This window comes from Raphanus sativus, chromosome 8, assembly GCF_000801105.2.
Source record: "Raphanus sativus cultivar WK10039 chromosome 8, ASM80110v3, whole genome shotgun sequence".
Classification (NCBI taxonomy): Eukaryota; Viridiplantae; Streptophyta; class Magnoliopsida; order Brassicales; family Brassicaceae; genus Raphanus; species Raphanus sativus.
The window spans coordinates 4020090-4032797 of record NC_079518.1 but is presented as its reverse complement, the minus strand read 5'-3'; the positions used below and the strand labels follow the sequence as shown (position 1 = coordinate 4032797).

The 12708-nt window shown below is 37.5% G+C and overlaps 2 protein-coding genes and 1 long non-coding RNA gene across 4 annotated transcripts; all 3 read right to left on the bottom strand.

Annotated features, from left to right (window-relative positions):
* Positions 1-29: 29 nt before the first annotated feature.
* Positions 30-2299, bottom strand: LOC108821994 (F-box protein SKP2A). The gene is made up of 5 exons (XM_018595008.2): positions 2144-2299; positions 1709-1980; positions 910-1258; positions 688-829; positions 30-614 (listed from the first exon to the last, which is right to left on the bottom strand). The coding sequence occupies exons 1-5, from the start codon at positions 2267-2269 to the stop codon at positions 238-240; spliced, it is 1266 nt and encodes a 421-aa protein (XP_018450510.1). The 5' UTR covers positions 2270-2299; the 3' UTR covers positions 30-237.
* An 879-nt stretch (positions 2300-3178) lies between these two features.
* LOC130494349 (2-oxoisovalerate dehydrogenase subunit alpha 1, mitochondrial-like) lies at positions 3179-6139 on the bottom strand. Its single transcript, XM_056992070.1, has 8 exons — positions 5796-6139; positions 5151-5288; positions 4722-5062; positions 4557-4656; positions 4172-4283; positions 3935-4074; positions 3679-3864; positions 3179-3597 (listed from the first exon to the last, which is right to left on the bottom strand). Exons 1-8 carry the CDS (start codon positions 6024-6026, stop codon positions 3430-3432), a joined length of 1416 nt encoding a protein of 471 aa, XP_056848050.1. The 5' UTR covers positions 6027-6139; the 3' UTR covers positions 3179-3429.
* Positions 6140-8087: 1948 nt separating this feature from the next.
* Positions 8088-11948, bottom strand: LOC130498416 (uncharacterized). 2 transcript variants are annotated; one of them, XR_008937313.1, is made up of 6 exons: positions 11317-11946; positions 11172-11219; positions 10948-11083; positions 10575-10815; positions 10283-10492; positions 8088-8141 (listed from the first exon to the last, which is right to left on the bottom strand). It is a non-coding gene; the product is annotated as an uncharacterized LOC130498416 (long non-coding RNA). The 2 variants fall into 2 exon arrangements; XR_008937312.1 differs by having other exon boundaries at positions 10283-10815; positions 11317-11948.
* Between the last annotated feature and the right edge of the window lie 760 nt (positions 11949-12708).

Genomic DNA, 12708 nt, shown 5'->3' with positions numbered 1-12708 from the left:
AAGAGGAACTTTAGTGAACAAAAAAAAAGTAATTAGAGGAACTCTATCTTCGGTAATAAGTAGTAACCAAGAGTTCATAGTCCTCTCGGACATTGCACCCACCAACACATACAAAAGATTATCATTCAAGACAACATAAAAGAAACCAACTCGAAAGCATTTTCAAGTTTTGGCATCTAATCTCTCCTCAAACATATTATGCTTCTATATACAAACATAACCCATTCCCTCTCTCCTTCAGTGAGCAGCAGAGTGAGGAACAACCGCGCGATGAGCCTGAAGAATACAAGCACAGTGCACAGACGTCAAGTTCAAACACCCGCTCATCACAAGCGAATGTCTTCCCGAACACGTGTGAAGAGCAGGGAACGTATCGCAGACCGCTTGAACAGCCGAAGGTGTGAGTGCAGTGCACTGGCTGATGTTGAGACTTCTCAGCCCTTCTTCATCGTATTTGCTCTTCTTAGCTGATGATTTCCATTGCCCCGGTTGTTTGTTCTTCACCCCGCTTTGAGCTAGCGAGTACATGGCTCTGTCTGTTATGTTTCTGCAGTAGTATAGCCCCAGGGACCTCAAGTGGACACACCAATCAGCTAAAGCTACCACACTCTCATCTACATGAGAGAAGACAAGTTAGACGAGTCTCTGATATTGAAAGTTTCTGAGTGATGAGTTTAGTGGTTTAACCTGTAATGAGAACACAACCACACAAGTCCAGAGTCCTGAGATCAGGGCAGCCATAAGCTAAACTCATAACTCCATCATCACTGATCTTCTCACACCATCCCAAGTTTAGTGACTGCATCTGATTGCAATTGTTCCCAATAGCCTATACACAAACACACTAATCAGCCACTCAATGACAAAATGAGTAAACACCAGGCTGAGAGAGAGAGAGGCAGAATCAACCTCCAAGGTGTAGTCAGAAACAGCGTTGACGCATCCACAGAGATTGAGAACTTTCAGGTTTCTGCAGGACCTGGTCAGATACGCAATAGCTTTGTCGCTGAACGAGGTGCAGCCGCTAAGGTTGAGTTTAGTGAGGTTAGGGCAACCATGAGCAAGTGCATAGAGGGAACGATCGGTTAGTCTCAAGCTTTTGCTGAGATCGAGCTCTTGTAGCTCATGGCAGTGATTCGCTATGGCCTCCACTGCATTGTCCTCTAGTTGTGGTTTGTCCTGACGCAGTATCAAAGTCTGCAGCTTTACAATCTTGGGAGCGAGAGAAAGAACTAAGCTGTTCATGTTGTTGTTGCACCTAACAACACAAAAGAAGAAGAACAAAAAGATCAGAGAGTGTTAGAATAAGACCAATCTGTAAACACTGCAAGTGACAACAAGAACAGAGCTTCTAAAGGTTCAAAGACTCAAGAAACGGCAAAAGATCTGAACTTTACACAAACCAGACAGTAGATCAAACATAAACACACTAAACCACAAGATGAAACCAAAAACAGAGAGCAGATGAACTGTGCCTTAAGACACCAACACAGAGAACATGTGATTTTGCCTTAACAAAGCTTCTAGAGGTTCAAAGACAGACAAAAGATCTGAACTTTACACAGACCAGACAATAAATCAACATAACCCACATAATGAAACCAAACACACAGACCAGATGAGATTGTGTCTTTAACACACCAACACAGAGAACAAATGACAAAATTAGGGTTTAGAGAAAGAAAGAAAGAGAGAGAGAGGGTACTACCAAGAGAGACGGAGACGAGTGAGACCAAGAGAGATGGCATCTCTCCAACCACAGCAAACACCAGAAGCAGCAATGACATTCCGATCATCAACAAGGGAGAGGATTCTCATGAGAAGCTCAACAGGGATGTCTTTCCACTCTTTGATCGAGACTCCTTCCATCTTCATCATCATCATCTGAAAGCACTGGTCTAGCTCCATGGATGTTTCTCCTACTACCATCACCATCTCTTTTTTTATAAAACTCTTTAAAGTGAAGCGGGTCTCTTGATCCTATCACCACAAAGGATAAAAGTTAGCATAAAATATCTTGCCTTTCACCGATTCAAAACCTCGAAAGTCGAGAAATTAAAGTAAAAAAAAAGCACTGTGTATATATTTAGGTAAAATACAAACTTTCGTTTCTCAGGGAACTACAGAGCATTAAAGTTGGTACCTTTGAATTTAGTTTTTTCGTCTCTGTTTCTGGGTTTTTGCTCTGTTTCCTTTGAATTTTAATTAAAAAGTGTTTTTTTCTTTTTCTTTTTTCTGAAGTGAATACACAAGCAAAGCTGCCTGCCATATAGACCAGACTAGAAGATAGATAACACGAGAAGAAAGAAAGAGACCAGACAAAATGAAAAAAGGAAACGTGTGGGAAAGGATTCGTGACGCGTAAGCTGCCACGTGTGTTATGCCGAGTGGCAAATACTTACAAATTTGCAATGTAGTAGTGTTAATTTCGTTCTTTATGGGCCATTGAACATGCTTTGAAAAGCGTTGTATAAGTTTTTTTTTCCAGAAATACTAATAAGGGAATTATTCTTCTTTATCCAAAAAAAGAATTATTCTTTTGAGTAACAAAAATAGAAGAAGATTTTTTTTTTTTTTGAAAAAAAAAAATAGAATAGAAGAAGATTTGAGAGGAATGCTTAAAGAAAATAAAAGAAAAGAAAAAAAGAGTTGATAGGAGTTTTTTCTCAAAAGAAGAAAAAAGAGTTGATAGGAGCGAATGTGTTGTGACAAAATCGAAGCCGCAACCCGCAACGAAGGAGATCCACTCATGTCACCAATTTCATGTTGTGAGCTAACTTCCAAAGAAGCATCTTCATTACTTTCTTTTTAACACGTATAACGTTACTTAATTAACAAAAATATTGTGGTACACATTTGAGTATTCATATACTAAAAAACTACACATGTGAGGCTACAGTTAACGCATGTCACGATATTCAAAACTGGGCACTGTTCAGAATAACTTTTTACTCAAATGCACGAGTCTACCATCATCCATAAATAATACATAGTTTTTTTATGTACATGTCTAAGTATTAGATACCATGTTTATACAAAACCATACAATGATTGACGTATTAGAAAGAAAATCACTTATCATGCAATCATAATAGCTTCACTACAAAGATGGCATTTAGATAGGTGGGCACGTTTTTTCTTTCTTGAAAATGTGCATATACTGGTGAGAGCATGCTCATGCATAGAAAAGACATTTTGAGATTTCCAACTCAATTCAAATTACATTAAGGTCAGCCGTTGTAGCTAAACCTTCAGACCATGAAAAAAAAAACCTTCAGACCATGAAATTTTATTTAATGACAGAAAATAGCATCCTCAAGGCTCGTACTACTGATTTTGAGAATGAATATAAATAGTCTGCGATGAGAAGTCTATAATACATCATGCATGAAAACGAGATCATCAACTTCACAGTGTCCTCCTATAGATTCAGATATGAAAACCAGGAGGATAATCTTGAGGTTGTTTCTCTACCAATTCCTTTAAACCAAGTTCTTGCTCCTCTAGATTCTTCGTCTTAACATCATATACGTCGCTAAACAACTCTGTCAATGGTGGTTTCTCCGACTTCTCCGCCGCCTGAATCGCTTGTAGAAGCTACAAACACACACACAAACACACTAAATAAATTAAATCTTAACATCAAGAATATAGTGATGTTCCAGGAATCTCTTTTACCTGTTTTCTTGCGTCGGATCTTAGCTTGGATTCATCTTCCTCGCTCCACCATCCATTATCCTCCACCCATTTCCTGAACCTATTCACAGGGTTTCTCGACATTTTCCAGTATTGTATTTCATCGGCCGCCCTGTACTTAGTTGAATCATCTGATGTAGAATGATGTCCTACTCTATATGTCATTGCCTGAATCAAAAAGCAAAACATTAAAGAACTTGTTGTATACTATTGGTAGTTTCCTAACTATGGTTTCAACCTCGATGAGAACTGGTCTTTGTTCTTTTACAGCCATCTCTCTTGCTGAGCGCACCGCGCTATAAATCGCCAGCGCGTCGTTACCGTCAACTCGTATGCTTCTGATTCCGTAAGCTTGACCTTTCACAACGATTCCGTCACCTGCAAGCAACCACACAAGCTCACTCACAAAAAAACAGAGGATTTTTTGGTCTAAGTGTAATGAAAAAAAGACAGAGGAAGTTCGTTAGTTTCATACTTCTGAACTGTTCTGAGATATGAGTGCTGATAGCCCAACCGTTGTTTCGACAGATAAACACCACCGGAGCTTCCATCACCGCCGCAAAATTCAATCCGGCGTGGAAATCTCCCTATCCACAAATAATCATAATCTTTTCAATAACATTTTATTGAAAAAAAATATATATTTTATATTTGAATTTAGAATTTCAATGATTTAATATTTTGGGGAATGAATGTATGATTAAAGTTTGAGAGTTATAGAATATAACTCAAAAAAAAAAAAAAATTAAGGTGAAATTTTGGAGATTTGCCATGAAAACTATATAAATTTTAGTTCTTTGAAATATTTTTGTGTTGAGTGTTTTAAAACAAAAAACTGTGAGTGTGTAATAGAAACCAACCTCGCTTGTGCCTCCGTCTCCGATGAATGTTACTGCACAAGCGTTCTTCTTCTCCATCTTCAAAGAGTAACCAACTCCAGCAGCTTGAGGAAGCTGTGTACTGTCTAAAAAGAGAGTCAGCAAAGTCCCTTCATATAAAACAAGTACGAAAGATTGATCTCTTACGCGATAGGAGAGGAGACAGTGAAGTAGCTGTGTCGATTAGAGCCGTAATGTACCGGCATCTGTCTGCCTTTGCCGTGATCAGCTTTGTTCCCAAAGCACTGGTTCGCAAACTCTTGCAACGTGAAGCCGCGCCATAGAAGCACTCCAGGCTCTCGGTACTGAGGTAAAACGACGTCGTCTGGAGCGAGAGCGGCGGCTGAAGCGATGTTAACGGCCTCTTCTCCGACGGTAGTGATGTAGAAAGAGATTCTTCCTTGACGTTGAGCTTCGTAGAAGATGTGGTCCATCACCTGAAGCGTCGCCATGTGCTCATACATTCTAACCGCGAGTTTCTCGCTCACCTTGTAAAATACTCATAATTTAGATTATCGGTTTAACATTAAACTAAACCGTACGAACTCTAGTTATGTACATTTTCAAGAACTGTACCGGAATAAAATCGCTGTCGGGGATGATTCTTCCGTTTTCATCAAGGACTCGATAGCACGGAACCCTTCGAGAAGATGATTCAGGGATGAATTTCAGTTCAGATGTGTAACCGACTTTGCCTCCCGGAAAATTTAATTCCTAGAATTTTTCAAATACGGTTTAGATAGCTAAAACTTGTAAAGAATTAAAACTACTGAGGCAAATGAGATTCTTATTTAAGTGAAATTAGTAACTAAATGATCAAGAGTGTGACACCCACATAGTACTAAGATTGGTATTCAACTGTTCATACGTGTGACTTGTGGTCCTCTTCTTGTTTTGTATGATTTTCTTATGTACAAAACTACAAATCTTCGATACTAATAAATATAAAGTTTCAGTTAAAATGGAAACTATTTTTTATTTTTTCTTTTTGAAAAATTGGTTTTAATTTAGCTTTTATATGTAATATTGAATCAAGAACTAAACAGGGTTTAGCCCCTTTAAATCTAAATCTATCTACTAAATCCAAAGAACTAATTATATCCTTGACAGATTTCTACGAACTGAAATATATATACTTTTCTTTTTATGAACTAGATCCAAAGTTTTTAATTATATATAATCACATGAAACCTAGTATAAATATTTAAACGTAGTATATACCTGGGGGTCTTCCTCGTCACTTTGCTGAACCAAATCAAGCTGTTTCTCCACTGCCGTAGACTCGTGACGTAGGCTCGTGAAGGAATCCAAAAACACTGATCTCGAAGATAACTGAGAGTTTGTAAAAGCGTGACGAGGAGAGTGATCACGTTGGACGAGAATCCCCGACAAATTCAGATTATGTCTCAAGCTAGAAACGATGTTTCTTGATCTAGCAAACCAGATCGCCATGTCTGCAAAGAGGACAAGAAGAAGAAGAGGAGAAGAAATGATGAAGAGTAATACAGGAAAGACGAAAGAGATTGCGTCTTTAACGATGTTTGAGTGCAGAGCTTAATACTTAACATTTTACCAAAAAAAATGTTTCGAGTGCAACGGGTTACAAGGACGTCATGTGCATGTATTTTCTTGTCGGGCTCGACATGTCATCCATAACCATCTCCAACTAAATAAAAACGTTAAAGTTATTACCATCCTAGCTTTTGGGACTAGTACTTTCTTCAAGAAAAATAAACTAAAACAAATTATTATACCTAAACTGCAAATCATTTAAAATACTTTCCACAAACCAGACCAGACTGTACTGTGTGTTTTTTTTAATTGCTTTTGATCTTTACCCAACTATTCAAGTTTTGTATACCCACCTACTTGTGTGACTTTGTGTCTTTTTCTTTTGAATTTGTCATGACGTCTGTGAATTTAAAACCTTTTTAAAAGAAAAAGAAAAGTTTATATTGATTCCACGTGAAAATATTTCCATTTTTAGACAAATTGAAGGTTACAGTTACACAACGATCACCTAACCTAACACGACTTGAAATATTTTTAGAAGGTGAAGATATGTTGTTTCTCAAATTATGATTTATTGATGGGGTAACCTCTAACCTAACAAATAAAGTTTTCTTGAACCCAGGTTAAATTTATGGCTTGGCCTAAAATATCCCCATCACTGGTAGGAAATGGCCTATCAGAATCAGATTAAATAAGTGAATATTCAAATTCGTGTGCTTGGTATGTAGAAAAGTGAAAATATAGTCAACTAATCCAAATTCAACCCACATATAATTTTTTCAAATCTTCTAATGGACCATAATCATTTAACCAATCCAGCTTGTAGATGATACTCTACTTACCCTCTCTTCTGATTGTTGTTATGAACATATACCACGGACGTCTCGGTGTAGATTTTCTATGCACATAAACAGAGGCTCATTATATGGGCCCATAGAGAAACTATGTTTCGTGGAAGGTTTAGAGCATATTCAATACGAATTATCATATAATTTATCATTATTAAAATAAAATAACTAAAAAGGAAAAGGAAAAAAGACTTTAGCATAAAAAAGAAAAAAAAAAGAAAGAAAAAAGAGAATAGAAAGAAATTATTTTCTAAAAAACTTCAGTCTCTTGGTGAGAAACTCATATGTTATTTGTCACTTACTCAATGAGCATGTGCTATAAAAGAAACTAAATATAGTTATATAAAATCAAATACTAAGATTTTCAATTCTTTTTGAGATGGTTTTAGTCAATGTTGATGCTCTTAACTTTGGCTTACATATAATAATCCATGGACAAGCAGCAAAAATGAAGGATGGATTAAATGATGATGACATTCATACCGAGAAGAGGTCGACCAAGATAAATACTTGCCCAAGCAGTATAAGACGCTGGAAAAGGTAAAAGGTATCTCTATGCAGATATATTTGAACGTTTTAAGTCCATTTCGTAATTTCCTAGATCTTTAAGCAACTTTTTTCCAAGCATCTTTAATTGTTAAATAAGTAGAGAGCCTAAAATTTCAGGTCTGAAATGATATATATTAATATATACAGTATGTTACTTTCAGAATACACGAGTTTTTGAATAGGATTCGATCTTAATACAAAATGATTGCATGGAAATATTGGACTGTATTTCAGAAAGCTAGACTAGTCTCCAGTCCAGTCCATATATTATAAGATAAACTCATATTTGACTTCTTGTTATTTTGTTTGTCGGAAACCAGGTTCCAACCGCAACTGATGGAGTCTTTCCACGTTGTCCAATACACATGTCTAGGAACTTCACATTGGCACTATTTGTCCGACTTTGCTTTACCTTTTATCGTAACTCGTAAGCAACGCGATAAGCAACATGGTGATCCATGCCTTACTCATCTTTCCCTTATTTTGATTTGTTTTATTCTTCGGTGTTTCTAAGATTGATTAAGATGTATCTATATTTATCCATCACATGTCGACCAGGGATTTAAGCGCCAAAATACATTAAGAATTTAGGAGCATAAAAAACAAAGACTGTGTGAAGAGATGGGCCCAATCCCACTTCTGGCCCAATTCCAGCTCACTTACAAAAGACCAAACCATGCTTTGTCGGTTAATGTTTTCAGGAAAAGGAAACACCAAAGACGGTCTCGTGTTTTGCAAGAATGGAAATAATCCTTTTTCAGAGAGGATTGGGTCTAGTTTATGATTATATAAGAAGAGCTTCTACAGCAGGGAAAGATCATCCGATCAAAGAGAGAAGAGCAAAGAGATAAAGAGAGAACAAGAGAATTAGCAATTAGGAAGAGGGTTCATTGCTTAAACTTGTGATCTTTATATTTTGTTCTTGAGAAACCTATTGGTATTGAATAAAAGCAAAGACAGGTTTTTGGTATCAAATTTATTCCAAATTCTATAGCATAAAGTAGGTTTAAATCCTAACAAGTGGTATCAGAGCAATCCAGGTTTGATTGGAAGTGCTAGCTAGAATTATGGAACCAACTCGGGGAAGATTTGAGATGGAGAAATTTGATGGCAAAGGTGACTTCGGAATGTGGAAGTACAAGATGATGGCTCAGCTGGAGATACAAGGTCTACTTTCGGTTCTTAAGGAAGACTTTACGGTCTTGACAGAATCTGGAAAAGAAGTAGAAGGAACGGATGCAAAGGTTGATCAAAAGAAGGCTGACAAGGATCTTAGAGTGAGAAGTCTGTTGGGAATAAGTTTGAGTGATTCTATTCTACGGAAGATTATGCATGAAACAACTGCATTGGGGATGTGGAAGGCCCTTGAAAAGAATTATCAAACAAAGTCGCTTCCCAACAGAATCTACTTAAAGAAACAATTCTCTTGCTACAAGATGGAAGAAGACAAGACGATAGAAGAAAACGTGGATATCTTTCTGAAGTTAATTGCAGATTTGGAGAGTCTCAAAGTTACTATATCAGATGAAGATCAAGCTATTCAACTATTGTCGGGACTTCCAGAAGCGTATGAACAATTGGTTCACACACTTCAATACGGAACGGGGAAAGAGACGCTTACCGTGAACGAAGTTGTAACTTCAGCTTATTCCAAAGAAGCGGAATTGAAGCAGAAAGGATTACTTAACAGAAGTAAACCAGCTTCAGAAGGTTTATATGTGGAGTCACGTGGAAGAACTCAAAAGAGATCAGGGAACGGTAATGGAAACTCCAGTAACTGGAGAGGAAGATCTAAAAGTAAGGGAAGGCAAAAATCTGATGCGAACGACACAAGTTGTTTTATTTGTGGCAAGGAAGGCCATTGGAAACGGGAATGTCCTGATAGGAGGAGGCATCCGAGTTCAGCAAATTTTACAAAGGAGCCTGTGCAGCCATTGGTGTTAACCGTTAGCAATCACGATACACGCAAGGAATGGATCATGGATTCAGGTTGTTCATTCCATAGTACACATGACAAAGAAGTCTTGTTTGATTTCAAGGAGTACGATGGGGGAAGTGTATTAATGGCTAATAACACTAAAGGCAGCATCAAAGGAACAGGGAAGATTCAGATTCAAAATTCAGATGGTTCTGAAGTGATACTCAAGGATGTTAAATACATGCCTGATGTGAGTAGGAATCTGATTTCTTATGGGATGCTAGAAAAATCAGGCTGTAGGTATAGAGGAAGCAGCTTCAAGGTTCAATTTTACAAACGCAAGAAGAAAGTAATTTCAGGAAAATTCAAAGATGGGTTATACTTTCTTCAAGGAACGGTTGTAAAAAGTAAGGTGGATACTCCTAAAGCTGAGAAGGAAGGTAAACGAAAGAAGTTAAAGGTGTCTTTCAGTGAGAATCTGATCCAGGGACCAAGTCCGTGTGGTTTTATGACGGAAACAACATCAGCTCGAGGTGGAGACTCTTTTTCAATAGAGAAAGACGAGTCAAGTAAAGAAGCTGAGAATGGGCAGGCTCTAGATGATTATTGTCTTTCAAAGGATGAAGAAAAGTGTAATGATAAACCATCATCAAAGAAAAATAAAAGGCTTGATGGATTCAAGAAAAATTCAGAGGTTTGCATTGAAAGTTTTTCAAACTCAGATTATGCAACAAACGATGAGGAAGCATCAACTACAGGGTTTGAATTTGAAATTAGTGATGCAGAAAGCAATTCTATCATTACGGCAGTCAAGAAGGAAGACGTATCGAACAAGACGGATACTACAGCTAATCATGAAGAGAGGTTGAATGAAAAGGCACCTGATCAGAAGTTGCAGCTTTGCTGTGAACTTCCCAATGTCCACTAATAGGAGAAAAGCGTCACAGGTAACGTCATTATCGAGACACCTCGCACAAGAAGAAATAATGAGTAAGGAACTACTATTGTTTCTTATCGATAATGAAAAGGATTTAGAAAGGTTACCTGTGACGGATAAGACGAGGTGGATGTTTCAGTTCAAGGTGGAGCAGCTGAAACATAGGAAAGTTGCTAATAGGTCTCAAGTAAATCGGATGGAGGGTAGGAGAGGTTTTTTTTTTTTTGAAGTGCTACCTGAGAGAACGTCTTAAACATCAAGAATGGTGAAGGGAGACGAGTATCTCAGGCTAAAAAACAATTGCAACGGGTCGCCAAACAAGGAAGGGGAAGGTTGATGAGAGAACGTCTTAAACACCGTCAATGGTGAAGGGAGACGAGTATCTCTGGTACATGAGAAGCACAACGGGATCGTCGAAGAAACAAAAGGAAAGTCATCGTCAATAGGTTGAGGAAGCAGCGAATTTTGTCCAAGAAGCTAAAGTACACCGAAGGAAGATTTATGTGGTTTCATTATCAAGTGCATAACGAAGAAAAGGAGTTTAGTGATTATCAGCACATAGCTATGAAATAAAAGGGTTAAAGGAAGAGGATTAGAAGAAGGTCTTACTGGAAAACTGCAGAACTCCGGTGAAACTTGTTTTTCTAATTATCCTTAACGAAAGGGTCGTCTAGCGGTGACGGATCCATAAACGATGAGAAACCATCAGAGAATGCGCATAGTGGTTGAATCTTACGGATTAGAGCTATTGTGAACAGTATTAGAAAATCAGAGTTATGATTCAGAGATGTAGGTGGCAGAGACAAAGAAGATGATAATGGTAAAAGGTGTACCTGAACTCATTGAAGCAGCTGAAAAACCATGGTGGTTTATAGGAGTAGCTGTGAGAAAAAAAAAAAAAAAAAAAACAATGATTTCAGAAAGGAACTAAACCCAAAGCGTGAAAGGATGAAGAGGGGTAATGGTATAAGTGGTTACCTTCATTAATCTGAATTTTTTATAGGAGGATGAAAATCAAACGGTGGCTCTAGGGGATCAATTCGCAGCTTCCTGGAAAGACTAATTGACGAGTCAGGTGGTCAGAGTCGTTGGTGATGGATTCACCGGCTGGAATTGAAAAGAATCGGCAGACAAATCAGCTGAAACGACATAGAAGATGGTGGAGGAACTATTTTGGTTGGTGAAGAAGTCAGTTTGTAACTTTGATTACAACAAAGGATAAGTTGTGAAGGTTTATATTAAAAGGCATGCTTCTGGATATTTGCTTCCAAGTGAGAGACGTTGACGATGAAGACGACGGATTCTCCGTCAACGAGAAGACGCAATAGAAGTATGGAGTTGGGCCCAAGGTGGAGATTGTGAAGAGATGGGCCCAATCCCACTTCTGGCCCAATTCCAGCTCACTTACAAAAGACCAAACCATGCTTTGTCGGTTAATGTTTTCAGGAAAAGGAAACACCAAAGACGGTCTCGTGTTTTGCAAGAATGGAAATAATCCTTTTTCAGAGAGGATTGGGTCTAGTTTATGATTATATAAGAAGAGCTTCTACAGCAGGGAAAGATCATCCGATCAAAGAGAGAAGAGCAAAGAGATAAAGAGAGAACAAGAGAATTAGCAATTAGGAAGAGGGTTCATTGCTTAAACTTGTGATCTTTATATTTTGTTCTTGAGAAACCTATTGGTATTGAATAAAAGCAAAGACAGGTTTTTGGTATCAAATTTATTCCAAATTCTATAGCATAAAGTAGGTTTAAATCCTAACAGACTGCTTATGGTCCAGTGATTACGTACCACATTCTAGGGTCCCCAAAACATTTCAAAAAAATTTATAGTGAAAAATACTTTCAAATTTATAAAATTATTTTCTTAATTAAAACCTTACTAAAATGTTTATAACTTCTAGCATCTCAGAGACGTCCCTGTTCTTAGTTATAGAAGTCTAACATCTCAGAGCCATCTCTGTTCTTAGCTATAGAAGTCTTTGGAGGAATGGTTCCATGATCAGAGGAGATGATATGATAACCGTTTAAATCTGACACAAATCTAACAATTTGCTTGGTAAAAATACTAAGTTTTGCTTTTGTTAGCTGCGGATCGTTTTATATACGGTTTACGTAAATAGAGTTTTCATGTCTCTCGGTTCTTGGATTTTGAATCCTCAACGTACACAGTATGTGTAGATTAACTTTTCCTTTAGGGATCTACTTAATTAACATTACTTTAGTTATAAAAAAATTTAAAATCCTAAATTAATCAATCTACACCATCTTTTCCGCTTTTTTTTGAAACGATTAGATAACATCGGTTTAATATTCACGCACGGTTCTCGCAAGAAAAGTCAACTTAGAAATTAAAATTTCTATTAGTTG